We start from the raw sequence: 19,933 nt of genomic DNA, 5'->3' as shown, positions 1-19,933 counted from the left end.
TTTCCCTGTCCCTCTTGTATGCAGCTGTCCCATGTGGTGAACCACTTCCTGTTTGGGGCAGAACTTTACCCAAACTACCAGTCTCAGCTCCTGTGCCACAAGGCACAGGGTTCACTTCCTTCCTCCTCCTCCTCCTTCTCCAAATGCTCCTTTTCATCTACAGGATAGATCCTCCATTATTTGGGAGTAAGATAGATGTGGCCGTCATATCCCGTCTAATTTGGTTGTTAAACCTTTGCCTCTAGGACTTTCTGTGCTAAACGAGGCCCCGGCCCACAAACCCTGCTCCTCCTGACCAGGGCTCACCGCAACCGTTGGATGTTGGAGGAGACTCCAGAGAGACGGTAGATGCCATCCACAATGCCATGCTTCTCGATAAAATCAGAGCAGGACCGTAGTACCTGGGGGACTGGCATAACAACAAGAAGCATATCTAACAACAATATAATATAACAATCATCCTTACAACAACCACATAAGGTAGGGCCAGTGCGATGGCTTGTTGTCCCCGTGGGTCAACATGTTAAATTGGTTTATTTTATTTTTTCTCATAGAGGTTGAGCTCTGGCCACAAGCACTCATAAAGGACCAGGGAAATGAAAGTGGTAAGCCGCAAAGCTGCAAAAAATATTTTAATGTTGGCAGCATGATTTATCTGAGCACATCTCTAGTGAAGAATGAGTGGAAGATTAGCAGCCAAACCTAACAGAGGCATATTCTTTCTAGTTAGCATGAGAAGGGGCTAAGTCCACAGAGCTGTATGGCTGGGCAGATACTCAGACCATAGAAATACAATAGCTAGAGAGGGCTCTGTGTGATGTCATTTCCCCTCCTCTTAGCTCTGTTCAGCCCACACATGTGTGCACCTGGAAGGGTAAATGGCAATTCATATATCCTTTCCTGCCTGTTAAAACCCATCCCAAAGAATGCTCTTCAGTCGGTAGACATACTAGGGATAGAAATCAAACCAGGAGTCCTGACGCAGTTTGAGGAGAACCCTCAACCATACAGGCCACTTCCACCCCTTCCAACGCTGCAGAAGAGAGCCAAGTGTGGTGTGGCAGTTAGAGTGTTGGACTAAGGCCTGGCAGACCACAGTTCAATCACCACTTAGCCATGAAGCTCACTGGGTGATCTTGGACCATTCACTGTCTCTTAGCCTAACCAACCTGACAGGGTTGTTATTGCTGAGATAAAATGGACTGTGTGTTGTTTTCCTAGTAGCAGATGAGGCCGCATTATCGGTAACAGGAAGGATCTGTGGGCAAAATTACCATCATTGCCTGAGTTCTTGAGGTGTTCGCCCAAATCGCAGCCAAACACCCTCTCTCGGAGGATCCCACGCTGCTTCAGGCGCTGCTTGCTGGGCCTGGACTTCATAAAGGTGCGAAGGAACCCGATGAGCTTGCCATGCTTCTTGGACACTGGAACAGAATGAAAGAGAGAGGGTTGTGGCCCTTCTCCAAGCCACTGCAGGACAGCCACTGCATGCGGGCTGCATCATAAAGCCCAAGAAGACAGCAAAGATGCTACTTCCATGTAGGGGTGGCAAACGTGTGACAATCCCAAAGAAAATCACCCTCCCCAAGCTGCTGTTTGCTGCAGGAAGATGGTATTGCAGCCAAAACACCACCAGAGAGCCCACCGGGTGCTGCTGGACTATAGGCTCCCATCAGCCTCCATCCAGCATGGCCAATAGTCAGGGATGCGGGGAGTTGTGGCACAACACCATCTAGAGAACCGCGGGACACCCCCCCACACACACATGCATTTGCCACAATACTTTTTCTTCCAGGAGAGAGGGCAATCTTGGCGAGGACTTTCGTCAAGAACACAGAACACAGGGAGAAAAAGCTGAAGCACACAGCCACTTATGCCATGATCTCAGTCCAGACTGGAGTCTCCTAAAGTTGCTATTTAAAACACATTCATGCGTGCAGATTCGAGAATGAATTTAATGTAATGTATGCTTAAGTCCACGGGACGTGGGTGGCGCTGTGGGTTAAACCACAGAGCCTAGGACTTGCTGATCAGAAGGTCGGCAGTTCGAATCCCCATGACGGGGTGAGCTCCTGTTGTTTGGTCCCTGCTCCTGCCAACCTAGCAGTTCAAAAGCACATCAAAGTGCAAGTAGATAAATAGGTACCGCTCCGGCGGGAAGGTAAACAGCGTTTCCGTGCACTGCTCTGGTTCGCCAGAAGCGGCTTAGTCATTCCGGCCACATGACCCAGAAGATGTACACCGGCTCCCTCGGCCAGTAAAGCGAGATGAGCGCCGCAACCCCAGAGTCGGCCACGACTGGACCTAAGGGTCAGTGGTCCCTTTACCTTTACTTTATGCTTAAGTCTGGGTTGGTCCAAGATGTTCAGCTGCCTGACGTGAAGGACAAGATGGTGCCTTCTTCTGATTCCACATCCAGAATCTGACAGACTGGACACTGGACATTGGCAGAAGGACACCAGGGGCAAGAAGGCTAGCTTAGGGGGTGCTGAGCAGGCCACATTGGGCCATGTCTCACCTGAGGTTGGAGAGAGGAGGCCTGGGGGCCCGGGGATGCCACAGCTCATCCCTTCTGCATCTGCACAAGAAGACACACAGAACATGAAAGGCCAGGAAAGATTAAGAATTCAGTAGCCCAAAGCTACTGGCATAAGTTGCTGTCCCACACTTCACCTCATTAAAACAGAGTTATTTTCTAGGGCTGGTGACAATCTTACATAAACACCATCTCTTTTCAAACCACTGCTATCCCTGAAGCAAACACATCAAATCAGAACAGCACAAGGGCATGAGGGGAAGATGCAGTAATTTTTTTGGACACACAAAATGGCTAGCATAAACCTCCCCTCTCCCCCACTTCCAGTCCTTGTCATTTAGTCGCCTGGGGCATTTCCCATCCCTTTAGCACTCTTAACTTGTGAGTCAATGTCTTCGCCAGGGCTACCTGCCATCGTCTGCTGTGTCATTTCTCAGCTGCGGCCTACTTTTGAGAGCTGCCCTGATAGATTTCTAGGCTGCCCACCAAAAAAACTCGGTATAAAATAAAATGAATTGTCTCTTATTTTTGAAAGCTTCACACAGTAACCCAACTCACATCCTAATGGGGAAAGCTAACACAGGAAATGAAGGCGAGGGGAGTCTAATTGCTAAGAAATGATGGTTGATAGAGATCATGGTTAAGGAAGTCAATGGTTGCAGTGGCTGTGTGAAATAGATGGCAGGTGAAATTGGGTGAGTGTTTATGAATGATATGTGTTATGTTGGTCGAAAGTTTACATTATACTGCTTCGTAGTATTCTCTGACTTATTGATATTGTTTAGGTGTATGTTTTATTTTTATGTAAATCCTTTGACATGGTTTTTTACTGTTCTTACTATTTATGTAATTTTATCTACTATAAACTGCTTTGAGATCTTTGGATAGTAAACCATCCATGAATGGAAATAAGAAATAATAAGAAACAGAAGGACACAAACAGTAACACCAGACTAGGAATGGGGGATAAATTTGTTTGGTCTGCAATTAAATTCACACTCCCCCAACTAATACACGAACTGAAACCTCCGTTGAAATCCACACTTCTCCAAATTTTGCAATGCTGTTCTCCAACCAAACAATGTCCAGAAGTACATACATTTGTGAAAACAGCATACAAATGACATTCTGCTAAAGGTTCTCAAACTCTTTTTCTCTAGGCCACACAAAACAAAATTAAAAAAATCCTTCCAGTAGCACCTTAAAGACCAACTAAGTTCTCTTTTGCACTTAGTTGGTCTTTAAGGTGCTACTGGAAGGAATTTTTTTTTTTATTTTGTTTTGCAAAAGAGAGCCTTTCACCTAAATTTCTATTCAAAGATGAACATGGCAGAATTTTGGCAATTGAAATACAACATCAAGGAGAAAAAATTTTGTTATTAGGAATTTATGCACCAAATGATGGGAAATCGGAATTCTATAAGAAGTTGCATGAGAGCATGCTGGAATATCTGGACTACGATAACATCATTATGATGGGAGATATGAATGGGATTGTATCAAAGACCAACTAAGTTAGTTCTTGGTATGAGCACGTAAAACTTTGCTTGCAGCACACCAATTTTTTTATTGATAGGAAATACATTGGAAAGCAAATAGATCACAATTAGGATTGTTCTCTTTTACCATTTGATGTTCTCGCTCTCGTTTTGAAAAGGTATCTATCCATATTCTAAAAATAAAAAAATGATACTATACTATACTATACTATACTATACTATACTATACTATACTAAACTGAAATGTTTCAATGTTTCTTTGATTGACCTCGAATCTTCCTGCCACATTTGCCACCCTCTCCTGCCACACCCTTTGAGAACCACTGTGTTAAGCAGAAATTGCTTGCAAAAATGTATATACAAGGTAAAATTGTGTACCAAATTGTGCATATTAAAAGATAACAGGCAAAAAAAAGTGAATCAACATATGGGGTGATCAGTTGGCTGAGGATGATGGGAATTGTAGTCCAAAACATCTTCAGGGCACCAATTTAATAAAGGCTGCTATAGACACATACTGCCCAGCTCTTGTCAGCCAAGTGTTCCAAACAACTTACGACTGCAACCTAGATGCATTATGCAAATTAAACAAATTTGCATTTGTTTTGCATAATTTATGCCCATTTTTGCACTTGCATAGTTTGATTGATTTGGATAGTCAGTGTGATGGATGTTGGTCTTAGATTGTGGAGACCCAGGTTCAAATCCCCAGGCCATGCAGCTGCCTAGGTGGCCCTGGGCCTGTTGATTTCGCTTAGCCTAACATATCACAGCATTTCCGTGACAGGAAAAATTATACAACCCCCTTAGCTCTGGTACAATAAAAAGGAGAGCTAGACTGGAGAATCAGAGCACGCGCACAGCTTCTGGAACATTTGTGCAGAGCCGGTCCTAACATTAGGCACAGTGAGGCAGTCGCCTAAGGTGGCAAATTTTAGGTGTCATGAAAGAGCCTGGCATCTGAAAGAGCACAGCGTCATCCTCCTGCACGCAGAAAGTGTTCTAGGGTTGTATCCAGTAATACCAATAAATATATAAAGTAATTGAAAATGTATCTGCTGGAAATGGGGGTCATTATGTTTCTGCAGCAAGCCGATTTGTAGATCTAGGAGAATCAGCATATGTGGTCGAACACAGCAAGTCAAGGGGGATGTGCTCACCTGTTTTGAGTCCTGGGCTGGGGCGCTCTGAGAACAGCTCCACACACTCGCTGGGGAAGAACCCCACCTGGAAAAGAGGGAGGCAAGGAAGAGTTCAACAGACTGACAAAGCAAAATATGCCTCCTTAAGAAAAACAACCAGGCCTTCCCCTGGCTTAGGAACTTGTTAAACCCTACCTCAGTTATTTATGCCCATCACAAGTGAATGTGGCAAACAGGCAATTAACAAAAATTCTGATGCAATCAATTCATCTATACTGGTTATGGATTAACCAGTATAGGCATAAAGCTGTCAAGACAGGTGACATTGGCTAAATTCATGCACTTGCCACACTAGGTGCCTGGAATTGTGATGGAGGGAGTGGGGCTGACTGAGGCAAGCAACTGAGAGTCACGTTTCTCTCAAGCCAAATTGCACGACACCTCTCTGCCGACTTAACAGGGTGCTAAAATGATACTGACCAAAAAGGCATTTGTATTTGTTTTGAAAGGAATATCTGCTTTTTAAAAAAAGCAGAATTGTGCAGATATTTTAAGAAAATTTGTGAAAAGGCATTTTGGAGCAAACTAAAATATAAGTTTTTTAAAAAATAATAATATGGGCGTGCTGATAAAATGGAGCTGAGCAGAAAATTAGCAGTGAACCGGTGCCAGAAAAAGCTCGTCAGCTGATACATTGCAGCCTACATATACCCAAATGGCGCCTCTTCAGAAAGACAGGAGAGTGGCACAATGATTCACCAGATGTTGCTGGACTACAGCTCCCATCATTCCCGATTGCTGGCCATGCTGGCTAGGGCTGATGGGAGCTGGAGTCCAATTCTCTGAAAGCCTGCCACTATTTCAGCTCACTTGTTTAAATCAAGGTGGGGGACATCTCCACCCCAGTCAGGGCTGCACACCAGCAATGAGTGCAAGCCAAGAAAAAAATGGGTGGGGCCTAAGCCACCACACACTGGCACACACTCATACCCCTGTCTAGGCACACACACGTGCACACGCACACTTTCATTCACTCCCACCCACCCATCCCAATTTCTCTTTAATACAATGTGGCCATCTAAGATATAGTGCTGATCCTATGCTTCAACATATCTCTCCTAATGCAATGTGTCTTCCTTCCTGAATACCAACCTGGAATCCATGCTTTCCCCGCCACCAGCTCCTGTCCTCCTTGGGGGGCATATCAATCACGGAAATGATGTCTCCAACCTGTGCCAAACAAATTAACAAAACAACAACAATCCTATGTTAGTGCATGAACCATGGTGGGCAATCTCCAATGTTGTTGTTTAGTCGTTTAGTCATGTCCGATTCTTCGTGACCCCATGGACCAGAGCACATCAGGCACTCCTGTCTTCCACGACCTCCCGCAGTTTGGTCAAATTCATGCTGGTAGCTTTGAGAACACTGCCCAACCATCTTGTTCTCTGTCGTGCCCTTCTCCTTGTGCCCTCCATCTTTCCCAACATCAGGGTCTTTTCCAGGGAGTCTTCTCTTCTCAGTCTCCAGTGTTAGCCGTGCTTAAAAGTAGATCCACTGAATCTACTAGATTTAAGTAACTCAGAGTAGACTAAGTGATTTTGGTAGGTGTACTCTGACTACAAGGAATGCCCAGAGCCTCTACGGGACTTGTTCCAGTCTGCCAGTGTCTGGGTTACATAGGTGTGTACTTCATATGAAGGTGATTAATATATGTAGGGTTGCCTCCAACTAAGTTCTACTTAGAACAGACCCACTGGAATTAATGGACCTAAGTTCACCATGTCCATTAATTTCAATGAACCTATTCTGAGTAGGACAACCTGTAGTAGTTACATTTTAAATTGGGCTTTTTCTGAAGTACCTCATCTATATTATCACATTTTATCAATCTTTTATACATGTCTACCCAGAAGAAAGTCCCACTGAATCCCATTTGTGAAACAAAGAGAAAACGTGCAGAATTGATATATGCTGGGAAACAGCAGGTGATATTTGTCCCCATGGAATCCCTGGGGTTCCTCAGAAGATCAGTAAGAAAAAGTTATCCCCCACCACGACAGAACATTCCTTGGAATATGCTAACACAGATGGGTCCTAGGCTTGCCCTGAGGTGCACTTGGTTCACACAAGATGACAGTGAGGTCCTAGCAAGGTAGAGTTCCACAGGAAACAAGATGGCACCCAAGGTTTTGCCCCAGAATCCTTTGCGGTGTACAAGAGACTCCACCACAGATACAGAGGGTTCCTTGGCAGACAAGTCAATGTGAAAAGAGTTCTTCAAAGATTTGGAAACCACAGTGAGGGGGGCTGTAAATATTTTTAGGAAATAAAAAGACAGCTGTTTTGTTGATTATTGTTTCTTTTTGGTTTTAAATTCATGGCATGGAAGCCAACGTTAGTCAGGGTAGGCCCACTGAATTTAATGGAGATGATGAACGTAATCCCATTGATTTCAGTGAGTCTATTCTGAGTCAGCTGAACACAACCCATGCTAGTTTGTCTGTGACTGTTGTATACCTGGAAGCTGTCATGGTTTATCCCACCCCCCAAAAAATCAGTTTTAATAAATCCTCCCTGGGGGAGAGGAACTCTCTGTGCTCCCAAGCAGCACCCTAGCTGGGAAGAGAGATTGAAAAGGTATTGCATTGCAGGTCTACCGACAAGATAAAAGCCACCCAGAAGTAACGTGAACTACAAAGTAGTGCTCACCTCAAAGGAGAGCTCGTCGGATGCCTGCGCCGTGTAGCGTTTTACCACATGGGCAGCTGCAATGGCAGGAACATTGATAGAAGCTTCCTCATTGACCAGCAGTCGGTTGCCATGGTTATCAATCTGAAATAAAAGGCAGGGGGAGAATACAAGTGAAGTGGGTGAAGCCTTGGAATGTTCTGTGGGTGTCATCCAGAGATACAGGTGTTAAGAAAATTCCATCAGAAACTGAAATAAGAGCAAAAATTCCCACGCTTTGCATGTTCGTCAGAGGTCAGGAACAGAAATCACACGAGCAAATGCAAGCAGCATTCAGTACTATGCTTCTAGTCTGCAAATGTTATGTAAATCGCTATAATATTTGCTGAAATGTTTTTGTCATTTCCCTTCCACTGAAATCAATTGCTTTATTTAATTATGCATGTTTCAGCCGCAGCGGATAGCAAGATGAATAGCGTAGGTTTTAGCGGAAGTCAAACTGTAGCGGAACAGAAACAGCACTGATTGTGACGGACCCAGGACTGGATGAAAATCGTTACCTCCTTACACCCCTAATCCCAGCATACAGTAACTAGGTCACACCACATGGGGCTTCCATCTCATTTTCTGCTAGATTTCCAAAAGAGGCAGAAATGGGTATCTGTGGAGCCCTTGAAAGCAAGATTAACATTTCTAGCACCCTGGCAGCGTCAGTGGTTTACTCTGTGCAGTAATATTACCTACTTAACTTTTCTGCAGAACATTCCAAATGTCTCAGGCATTTCACATACATTGTTTAAGACTTGCATTTATCTGCTTAAAACACACACACACACAATTATATTGTACAGTGCTTCATCAGATCCTATATGAGAAATTAAAACAAAAAGAAATACACAAAGCACATTTCAGCTTGCAAATGAAACAGCTGCATCCTCCACCACCACAGCTACCCTCACTGTTCCTCACCTCCATCCAGGTGAGGACCGGTCCACAGTTGATGTTGCTGTCCACAATGGCTGACAGCTTCTCCAGGTACTGTGAAAGCATGGGCACCAGCAGCTGGCAAAGGAGAGAGAAAACATAAGGTGTCACTGGCATATCAGCTCTCCCTGATTCAGTGTCAACGGAAGCCGACAACTACTTGAGAAGAGATGGTATGAAGATGGGCACTTAGGAAGCACCAAAGTCTGGAAGTCTTTGGCAATGCTGTCTCTGAGCATGTGCAGAGTGCTTATGACACAGTAACTTGCAGCAGGTCCCCCACCTAATAGGTATGGTGAGGGTAGTTTCTTGGAATTAAAAGACTGGTAGCCCTCGGTATCGGATAGCATTTAATTTCATTATTTGTTATTACATTTACAGTGGTACCTTGGTTCTCAAACTTAATCCGTTCCACGAGTCCATTCAACTCCTGAAACCGTTTGAAAACCAAGGCTTCCGATTGGCTGTAGGAGCTTCCTTCACTCAAGCAGAAGCCGAGTTGGACATTTGGCTTCCGAAAAACCTTCACAAACCTCAACACTTACTTCCAGGTTTGCGGTGTTCGGGAGCCGATTTGTTTGGCAAGTAAGCCATTCGTGAACCAAGGTTCCACTGTATTTCCATACCAAGGTGGAATGCGCTTCACAATTTTATCCTCACAACAACCTTGCAAGGAAGGTTAGCCCAGGAGGCAGTAGCTGGTCCAAGGTCACCCAGTGAGCTTCATGGCTGAGCAGGGATTTGAACCCTGGTTTCCCAGGCCCTGTGCAACACTCTAACCACTTGGAAGGGGCCACAAGGATCATCTGATCCAACCTCCTGCAATGCAGGAATCTTTTGCCCAACGTGGGGCTCAAACCCACAACCCTGAGATTAAGAGTCGCATACTCTACCAACTGTGCTACCAGGGAGAGTGACCATCTTGCTCTTCGCCTCAGGCAGCAAAATGTTTTGGCCAGGCCTGTAAGTCAGGGTAGACTAAGACTGAGAAAGATGTCCAGTCTCCAGAGGCAGTGTGAATTCCCTGGACAACTTTTATACTAGTCAGTACTTGGAATTCTCTGTTTGGGGAAGGGGACATGCAAGATTCCTGTGTTTGGCGTAACTCTTGCCAATGCATGCCAGAAGCCAAGCCACAGATAGTCACACCCTCCTCAAAACACTCCCCACGCACCCCTCAAAATGTCTCCCAGACAATCACCTCAGGGTGGGCCCGCATGTGGCTGAGGGGCGGCAATTCGGGAAGCTGAGAGAAGCGCCTGTCGAAGATGCAGCAGTGGAGGTGGGCATCCAGGGTGCGGAATTCCTCGTAACTGCGGTGCACTTGCCAGCTCTTTCCCTGCAGGGAGAAAGGCAAACACTGAGGAATAATAATAATAATAATAATAATAATAATAATAATAATAATAATTTATTATTTATACCCCGCCCATCTGGCTGGGCCTCCCCAGCCACTCTGGGCGGCTTCCATAGAAACCAGAAATACAGTAAAATCACACGTTAAAAACTTCCCTGAACAGGGCTGCCTTAAGATGTCTTCTGAATGTCAGGTAGTTGTTTATCGCTTTGAGATCTGCTGGAAGGGCGTTCCACAGGGCGGGCACCACTACTGAGGAGGCCCTCTGCCTCGTTCCCTGTAGCTTTGCTTCTCGCAATGAGGGAACCGCCAGAAGGCCCTCGGTGCTGGACCTCAGTGTCCGGGCAGAATAATGGGGGTGGAGACGCTCCTTCAGGTATACTGGACCGAGGACGTTTTACAAAAAAGTAAAAGGTTGGGCCCTAAGAAAAGTTTAAAAATCCATATATGGCCAATACCTTTAATTGGCTTAATAAATATATTTAACCTACTATGAATTCAGAACCATGCAGGTAGAAGAGGGTGGTAGACAGCTGTTGAGCAAACCCAGGGTCAATATTTTTGTGTGTGAGTGTGTGTGTGTGTGAGAGAGAGAGAGAGAGAGAGAGAGAAAGAGAGAGAGAGAGAGAGAGAGAGAGAGAGAGAGAGAGAGAATGCTTGAATTGCATTCGCAAGGCCCATCCAAGCCCAGCATTACCACAAAGTATCCCTTGAGCAGATGTTTGGTCAATGCCAGGAAGGGATCATCATTAACACCTGTCCTGGGCCTTTAAACAATTACCACCCATCCCCGGTGCTTTTATCAGTGCCAGACGGCTGGAGACACTCTTTTAAAATTCCCCACAATGCCTCACAGTGCTGCTACATCAGGGGCAGTGTGGGAAATTTTAATGGCCGTTCTCAGACCCAGCTGTTCCATCTCTGAAGGGAGCATTGCTGTGGCTGCTGCTGCTGCCTGCCCCTGCCACCAGGTAAACCCACGGATGAAGGAGGCATTGTGGGAAATTTAAATGCTGGCTCCCAGACTCAGTTGCCAGTGATGATTGCTGCAACTTCCTGCAGCCCCAGCCACAGCAAGTAAGCCTGACAAGGATGGTTCTCCCAAAATTTGTTTGCTGAGGGACCCCTCAAACCTGGAACTGCCCTGGTCTCTGTACCAAAAGTTCAATGAACACAGCGGAAACCAAGGCCCATGGGCAGAATCCAAACACACAGACAAAATCCCAGACATGCGTTGAGATGGTGATGCAGCGTGCGGCAGTTGTAAAGGAAAAAAGAAAAAAGGCAAAGTCCATGCTAGGGATTAGGAAAGGAACTGAGAACAAAATTGCCAATATCATAACGCCATTATACAGTTCTATGGTGTGGCTGCATTTGGAATACAGTGGTACCTCGGGTTACAGATGCTTCAGGTTACAGACGCTTCAGACACTAACCCAGAAATAGTACCTCGGGCTAAGAACTTTGCTTCAGGATGAGAACAGAAATCGTGTGGCGGCCCCATTAGCTAAAGTGGTGCTTCAGGTTAACAACAGTTTCAGGTTAAGAACGGACCTCCGGAATGAATTAAGTACTTAACCTGAGGTACCACTGTACTGTGTACACTTCTGGTTGCCTAGCCTCAAAAAGGATATTCTAGAGTTGGAAAAACTTTTGAGAGAAGGACAGTCAAAATGGTCAAGGGAACTGGAGCAAGTCCCTTGTGAGGAAAGGTTGAAGCATTCAGGATTGTTTTGGCGTAGAGAAAATGCAATACGGCAGCGATAAGAGGACAAACAGATCAAAAATTAATTGAAGAATGAGACTGTGTAAAGGAGTACATGAAAAAACATTGTTCTGGGATAAATATATCGATATGCAATGAATAAAGTTTACAGGGTAGAAATATTGAGGAAGTGGATGGAAGTGGAACAAAAACAAAGCAATACGAATAAAAGAAGATTAAGGGAAGGAGGTCAAACATGGGTGGAGGGAAGACTATGTTTTATGTATTTTTGGTGTGTTCTTTTTATTTATTTTTCTTTTGTGTAATTTGTTATTTTTCTTTTTTCCTTGTGATATTGTTTGGTTTTTGTTACTGCAATTCAATAAACCGTGTTGGTTTCAGTTTATAAATAAATAAAAACTTAACAAACAAACAAAAAGGTGGCATGAGAGAAGTGCATGAATGGCATGGAGAGAGTAGATAGAGAAAAGTTCTTCTCCCTTTCTCATAACACCAGAGACTCAAGGGCATCTAATGAAGCTGAAAGTTGGAAGATTCAGAACAGGCGTCAAAAGCCCTTCCTCACATGGCTTGCAGTTAAAGGCTGAAATTTGCTCCCATAGGAGGCAATGACGGCCAAAAACGAGGATGGTTGTAAAAGAGGATTAGACAAATGCAAGGAAGATAATAATTGGGTGCCATAAGAAAGCTGCAGAGATAGTGCAGGATAGTGCACACCCCGGAAATGATCTCTTTCAGCTTCTGCCTTCTGGAAGGAGGTACAGGGTTATAAAGACTAGGACTAGCCGCCTGAGAAACAGTTTCTATCCAAATGTGATTTTGGTTTTAAACGCAGTGCAAGGTAGTCTCTATGTGAGTATACTGAATTCAGTTATGGGGTATCAGAGTTTTTAGGGGGTTAACCAAACTGGGATAGCAGGCTTGTTGGTTTTTGAATGTCTGATGTATATTTTTTTCAATTTTGTTGTTCTGTATGGGACAATGACAAAAAAGATTATCGTATCGTTGTCTACAGCTAATATGCATGATGGCTATGTTCTGCCTCCAGCATCAGAGGGATTATGTCTGAGTCCCAGTTGCAGGGAATCAAGGGTGGGAAGAGTGAGGTCGCACTGAGGTCCTGCTTGAGAGTTTCTCACAAGCATCTGTGAGAACAGGATGCTGGACTAGCCAGGCCTTTCACCTGCTCCAGCAGATTTGGTTGGCTGAGTAGGACTACAGAATGGGAATATTCCAGGTTGGCGGAACTCATACAAGCTTTCATACAAATATATCCCAGGGTGGTTCACAATTAAGAAACGAAACACGCAGCACATAATTAAAATGGAAGCACAGCACAACTTCAGATTGCAAAATGGGTGGCCAGATTATCTAACATTTAAAGGAAGCTAGGCCCTTCCCTCAGTGTCATCAAACAAGACACACAGAACGCTGTCTCCCCAACAAACCTAAACCTGTTTTATACCAATTAAACAGTCGATTAACAATTATTCCTGGTAATCATAGTATAGTAGGGAATTAAGAATTTATCAGAAAACCCCAACACCCCCTCCTCAAAGAACTACAATTCCCAGAATTCCCTGGGAATGAGCATTATGCCTACTTAACAAGCCAATCCCATCCAGTTTAGCATGCTTAAACCCACTGCACAAAACAATATCTCCCTCTGCACTGGATCTGGCTGCAAGTGTGCTAGGGCAGGTATAAACCTTGGTTAGATTAGAAACAATTTGGAATCTTTTAAAAAGTAACTGGCTTTGAAATAATTTAAACTGTCAAGTTAAATTGTTAAATTTTTTAAACTGAACTATTTTTTAAGTTTTAAATTATTTCTAATTTAACTACAGTATAAAATAATGTGCGCAGTATAAAATAATGTACTGATGGGTGAACAGCTGCCAGTTACCTAGTCAGCTGACAACTCGGCTCAAGAATATAAGAAGCAAATCCAACCAAATCCAACAGGTTTTGCCAGTTGACTCCCCTTCCCCGCCCCTTACCTGGCAGGTGACCTGCACATCAAACAGCACCTCTCCCTCCTCCAAGTGACTGAGATTCTCATTCTGCTCGGGTGCAAGCTGCAGCTGTGGGGAGAGAGAAAATTTAAGTGCCCCCTGCAGCAGTGGGGAGGCAGAAATATCCACCTGTCCTGCCACTTCCCTTCCCAGCCTGCCATAGGGACTCAGGTGCCCAAGGTAACAGTTCCTCGTTCTCCCAAGCCCTGCGAAGAAAGCAGGCTGGCAAACGTACCTCAATGTGTCCAAAGTCAAGTGCTTCGTAGTGGAAATGAGCACATTCGGTCAGCTTGGGGAAGTGGCCTCGTGTGATGGAAAGTCTGCAGGGAAAGAGAGATACCGTATTTTTCGCTCCATAAGAAGAGTTTGGATTTGATATCCTGCTTTATCACTACCTTAAGTGGCTAACAATCTCCTTTCCCTTCCTCCCCCACAACAAACACTCTGTGAGGTGAATGGGGCTGAGAGACTTCAAAGAAGTGTGACCAGCCCAAGGTCACCCAGCAGATGCATGTGGAGGAGCGGGGAATCGAACCCGGTTCACCAGATTACGAGTCCACCGCTCTGAACCACTAGACCACACTGGCTCTCTAAGACCACTGGCTCTCTAAGACTGGCTCTCTAAGATGCACCCGACCATAAGACGCACCTAGTTTTAGAGGAGGAGAACAAGAAAAAATAGATTCTCTCCCTCTCTACGCAGCGCCTCTCCACGGCTTCAGGGATAGCCGTGCCAAGCCTCTTCAGGGGAAGGGGAGTGTTCTTCCCATTGCCCTGAAAAGGCTTTGCATAGCTATCCCTGAAGCCAGGAGAGCAAGAGGGATCGGTGCGCACCGATCCCTCTTGCTCTCCTGGCTTCAGGGAGAGCTGCGCAGCCTGCATTCTCTCCATAAGACACACACACATTTCCCCATACTTTTTAGGAGGGGAAAAGTGTGTCTTATAGAGCGAAAAATACAGTAGGTCTATGTAAGGGAATGAGTTATGTTGCTATGGGTGCTAACTCTTGAGTTTCAAGCCTTAAGTAAAATACTAAAAAGTACCCTCCTACCATATGCAATGAAGCCATTGTGACATTCTGAGCCCAACCTCCCTCCCATGGTGGGGGGGGGGGTGGCGGGAAGAGGGATTTTCCTCCCCACCCTGCCCTAGATGAACCAGAATCCTAAGATTCCCAGCTTGCTTGCTTTTTTTAAAAAAAGCATAAGGATGCATACACACAGTACCTTTAAAGCACGCTCAATGCACATTCCCACACGCTCTCAAAGAATTCTGGTCCTTTGCAGGAAAGAAGGCACTTCCAGTGTGTTTGAAAGAGTATCGTGCGTACGCAGCCTAAGTTCCTAGCATTTGTAGAATCTCAGATAAAATGTACACACGCAATTCTTTTCATTTTTGTATGACAGAAACTAGCCTGCTCCCCACCCCACCCCATAAACCAGGCTTCCTCAAACTCGGCGCTCCAGATGTTTTGAGACTACAATTCCCGTCATCCCTGACCACTAGTCCTGCTAGCTAGGGATCATGGGAGTTGTAGGCCAAAAACATCTGGAGGGCTGAGTTTGAGGAAGTCTGCTAAACATTCCTGTGGAAGTCCATGCACCTTCCTCTCCCCAAATCCTACACTTGTTCCCTGCCTTGCCTCAAGCCCTCTCCCTGCAGGCCTTTTCCCCATCATCCTAATTCCTTTAGCTTGCTTACGTCAGGCACTCTCAGCCCAGATCTGCGCCATACAATGAAACCAAATCCAGTGCACATTTACAGTACAGTGGTACCTTGGGTTAAGTACTTAATTCGTTCCGGAGGTCTGTACTTAACCTGAAACTGTTCTTAACCTGAAGCACCACTTTAGCTAATGGGGCCTGCTGCTGCCACTGTGCTGCCAGAGCACGATTTCTGTTCTCATCCTGAAGCAAATTTCTTAACCTGAAGCACTATTTCTGGGTTAGGGGAGTCTGTAACCTGAAGCGTATGTAACCCGAGGTACCACTGTACACATAGACTCCTCCCAACAACTCTTGGGAAACTATCATTTCCTTCTCACGGGCCTGCCATTCCCTTCACAAACTACAGTTCCCGGGATTCTTTTGGGCATTAAATCTACGCTGTGGGTCTGCCCTTAGAGCCGTTCGGCCTGCATCCTCATACTTCTTCCTCTCAAGCCATGTCCAGCAACGCTGCTACTAGCATTGCTTTCTAGCAGCAATGCTGAACGTGGCTCGAGAGGGGAAGAAACTTGCAGCAGGGGTGGCTGAAGCCAGCAACCACTCATACATCCCCTCTCACATTAAATTGTGGGTGGGCACTCACTCAAAATAAGACCGTAGTCTCTTTGCCCTATGTTAGATCTGCAGGATAGGGGGCAAGAGCAGGCGAAGCTTTTCACAGCAGAGAGATAAAAAAACGGCGCCTACAGATCAAATGGCCACACCTTTTAGAGCAGGCTTCCTCAAACTCGGCCCTTCAGATGTTTTGGCCTACAACTCCCATGATTTCTCCAGTAAAAATAGGGAAATACTAAGGAAAAGTGGGATATTCCGGGATAAAATCAGAAACTGGGACAGCTTCTGCATAAGAACTTCTAACAATAGAGTCTCTTCCACCAGGCATAGGCAAACTCGGCCCCGCCAGATGTTTTGGGACTACAACTCCCATGATCCATAGCTAGCAGGACCAGTGGTCAGGGATGATGGGAATTGTAGTCTCAAAACATCTGGAGGGCCGAGTTTGAGGAAGCCTGGTTTAGAGGCTGCAGGGATGAGTTCAGAAAGTTGGCGACCATACGCTGCCTCTCAGTCCTGGGGGTTGAACCTACTGTCCTGTAATGCAACAAAGCCTTGGGCCTGTTTTCATCTCTCTCTTTCTCTCTCGATTTTACCTCTTGGTTGGCTTCCCCTTGATGTTACTGCTTGCATTCCCCAGCGAGCGGACTTGACCTTCTCCCGTTGTATCAATGTTGTCCGTGCTCCGGGCCTGTGCAGTCAAAATAAGGAAGGTATGGATAAATATTGACACTTCCGACACTTCTTCCCACAGGCAAAGCAAAGGCAGGAAAAAAAAAGTTATCCAGGGATCACTCTTCAGGCTCAGAGCTGGCCTGCTACAATTCCACCCTGCAGCTAAGTCAGGGATCGGTTGGCAGACAGATTTCACAGTATCTTCCGCAGATAATCGCAGGAACCTCCCGAGTTACAAAAGGATACAATGGCTGATCTCCCAGTACAATGCCAATCCCTGACATTCTATACCAACAGCATCTTTAATAGATGCCATCCAGCTTTCTCCCTACATCGGCTGCCACATTATCTAGCTCAGTTTCCCAGTTTGTCAAGATACGTTTTATTTTGTCAACCTCTCTTCAAGGACTGTTTGCAATCGCCCCCCCCCCTTTAAAAAAAAAATTGCTGCTCGGTTTGCTAGCAATACTTGTCATTTCCCCACCACCATCCAGATAACTGATTTTAAAAAGGAAGAAAAAATAACGTCGTTAGACATAACATTAGCCCCTTGGTTGGGTAGCTCAAAAGATATCACAGGACACAGCTTGGAAAACTGAGAGACCTGCGATCACGTGACATTACGCATTTCAGATGCCGAAACTCCCAAAATAAAATAAAATAATCCAGAGCGGGGTTACGCAATTCAAAACACCGTAGCCAAACCTGTAAAAACCCACAGGTCTATATATAGGGGCAGAGCTGAAGCAAACCTCCCTGACTGTTCTTTTCATATAAATATATATAATGTATATATTTCAGTTTTTCAAAATATATTTCAGTTTGTCAAAAAAAAATTTGACAAAAATACAATCTAATATTTTCCAACAAATATGTATATTTTTACTATTCCCCACTCCTTTTGCGGTTTCTTATATATATATATATATTTAAATTGTAATGCTTCATCTCCTTCATTACTCCAATTATTAATTACTCCCTGGCTGTTCTTTCGCATTAATTTTAACTGTTTGGTTTAAATTAATCCTGCTAATGAGTTTATTTGTGTACAATAACATTTCATATAATCCACAAATCTCCCCCAGTCTTTGATTGTTCTCGTATATAATTGAGGTGAGCTTGGCTAGTCAAAGTCTGTTCGTCAGCCATGGTAGGACAACTCAGGACGCAAATACCCGAAAGACCACCTCTTTTCCTACAGACCCTCTTGTGTGCTAAGATTGGTGGCATACCCTCCAGCATTTCTCCAGTGAAAATAGGGAAATACTAAGGAAAAGTGGGATATTCCGGGATAAAATCAGAAACCAGGACAGCTTCTGCCTAAGAACTTCTAACAAAGGAGAGTCTTCCACCAGGCATAGGCAAATTCGGCCCTCCAGATGTTTTGCGACTACAACTCCCATCATCCCTAGCTAACAGGACCAGTGGTCAGGGATGATGGGAGTTGTAGGCCCGAAACATCTGGAGTTTGCCTATGCCTGGACACTGTGAAACAGGTCCTTCCATCAAGAAGTTAGTGTTTACTCAAATTCCCCTTTCTTGTCATTTGAACCCACGGGTTAGAATCCTTCATTCTAGAACCTTTTTTCCCCTGCAGGCCTGCTCTAGATATAAAAAGCGGGCAGAGGCCACCCACCTGTCAATCACATGACATCACAATGACATCAGGCAACAAGCGTCTTTGGAGGCACGCTGGGCGTGTCCCATCGAGGAGTCTTGCTAAAGAGTCTGAAATGGAGGGGGTTCAATGTGAACCCCTCTGTGATCCAGAATAGCTCAGTCAGTAGAGCATGAGACTCTTAATCTCAAGGTTGTGGGTTCGAGTCCCACATTGGGCAAAACATTCCTGTATTACAGGGGACTGGACTAGATAACTCTTATGGGGTCCCTTCCAACTCTACGATTCCATGAAATATTCCTTTGAAGCAATGCCAATACTGGCCTCACTCCTGATGCTGCGTCTGACGTGGGGAGTGATTTTCCAGGAATGGCCTGGTGGGCCAAAGTTGGCCCGTAACCCAGAGGCTTCCTACCCCTGCTGAAAATAAATTTTGTTTCCTTTATGTGACAGCCCTTCAAATATTTGAACCTAAGACAAACCACTGGATCAGGCTAGTGACCCATCTAGTCCAGGCATCGCGTTCTCACAGCGGCCACCCAGATACCTGTGGGAAATCCTTAAGCAGAATCCGAGCACAATAACACTTTTCCTTCCTGTGGTTTCCATCAATTGGTATTCAGAAGCATTATAGCCTCTGACCATGCAGGGAGAGCATAGCTTCCTTTTTTAAAAAAATAATATTTATTTAGATTTTAACAAGAAAAAAAGGTTACAAAACCATAGACAACAAAAAAGTAAACACCAGAAAAATACAAAAGCTAAAAATTCAACACAAAAAAATAAAAGGAAAAAAATAAATAAAAATAAAATTCCCTCTTTTCAGTTTCTCATCATTCTTTTACTTATTTTCCTGACTTCCTCTCACCTCCCTCTTTGTATTCCATTTAAAGATTATTTCAGCAAATTCATACCCTCTTATCTTACCCTTAATTGTATGTCCCCATATAGTATAACTTCATATTTTCATTTATAATCAAACCATTCTTACAAGTTCTTATTTCACCTTATTACTCAAACCACTTCCTTTTTTGCATTAATTTCATTAATTTTATCTTGTCTTCAAATCATTAGAATTCCAAAGTTTAAACCATATTTAACTTCTAACCTTTCTGCTAAAGCCAATTACTTCCTTTCCAACATCTTTTAATGTTTCATTAGTATTACACTAATTCCCTAAATATAGGTTTATTACAAAAAGCATCTCTCATTCTAGATTTATCCAACGTCCCTTTTCCTGGTTCCGGATAATGTCAGTCCTTATGTCATTAGATCCTATCTATCAGTCAGGTGTTTTAATATCTGAGGCTCTCAGGTCACTTCCAAGCCCCCTCTGCAGGTTTTCTTGTTCCTGTTTGTAGTTGCATACATCCTTATTCCCTGTTGGGTTCTTTCGCATTTTCTTCTC

At 44.5% G+C, this 19,933-nt stretch overlaps 1 protein-coding gene across 2 annotated transcripts in view; it reads right to left on the bottom strand.

The window, feature by feature from the left end:
- The window catches only part of ARHGAP33 (Rho GTPase activating protein 33), a 50,429-nt gene that overhangs the window by 19,768 nt on the left and 10,728 nt on the right, over positions 1-19,933 (bottom strand). For both annotated transcript variants that reach the window (XM_081868664.1, XM_081868665.1), the window contains exons 2-12: positions 16,829-16,923; positions 14,186-14,270; positions 13,936-14,019; positions 10,054-10,191; positions 8,838-8,930; positions 7,890-8,012; positions 6,330-6,407; positions 5,196-5,262; positions 2,519-2,578; positions 1,275-1,424; positions 307-409 (exon numbers count right to left, since the gene is read on the bottom strand). In XM_081868664.1, coding sequence (XP_081724790.1) covers positions 307-409; positions 1,275-1,424; positions 2,519-2,578; positions 5,196-5,262; positions 6,330-6,407; positions 7,890-8,012; positions 8,838-8,930; positions 10,054-10,191; positions 13,936-14,019; positions 14,186-14,270; positions 16,829-16,923 — 1,076 coding nt within the window. The remainder of the gene's footprint in view (positions 1-306; positions 410-1,274; positions 1,425-2,518; positions 2,579-5,195; positions 5,263-6,329; positions 6,408-7,889; positions 8,013-8,837; positions 8,931-10,053; positions 10,192-13,935; positions 14,020-14,185; positions 14,271-16,828; positions 16,924-19,933) is intronic.

This window comes from Podarcis erhardii, assembly GCF_964252035.2.
Source record: "Podarcis erhardii genome assembly, chromosome: 7".
In the NCBI taxonomy this organism is placed as follows: Eukaryota; Metazoa; Chordata; class Lepidosauria; order Squamata; family Lacertidae; genus Podarcis; species Podarcis erhardii.
This window is presented reverse-complemented; position numbering and strand designations above follow the sequence as displayed.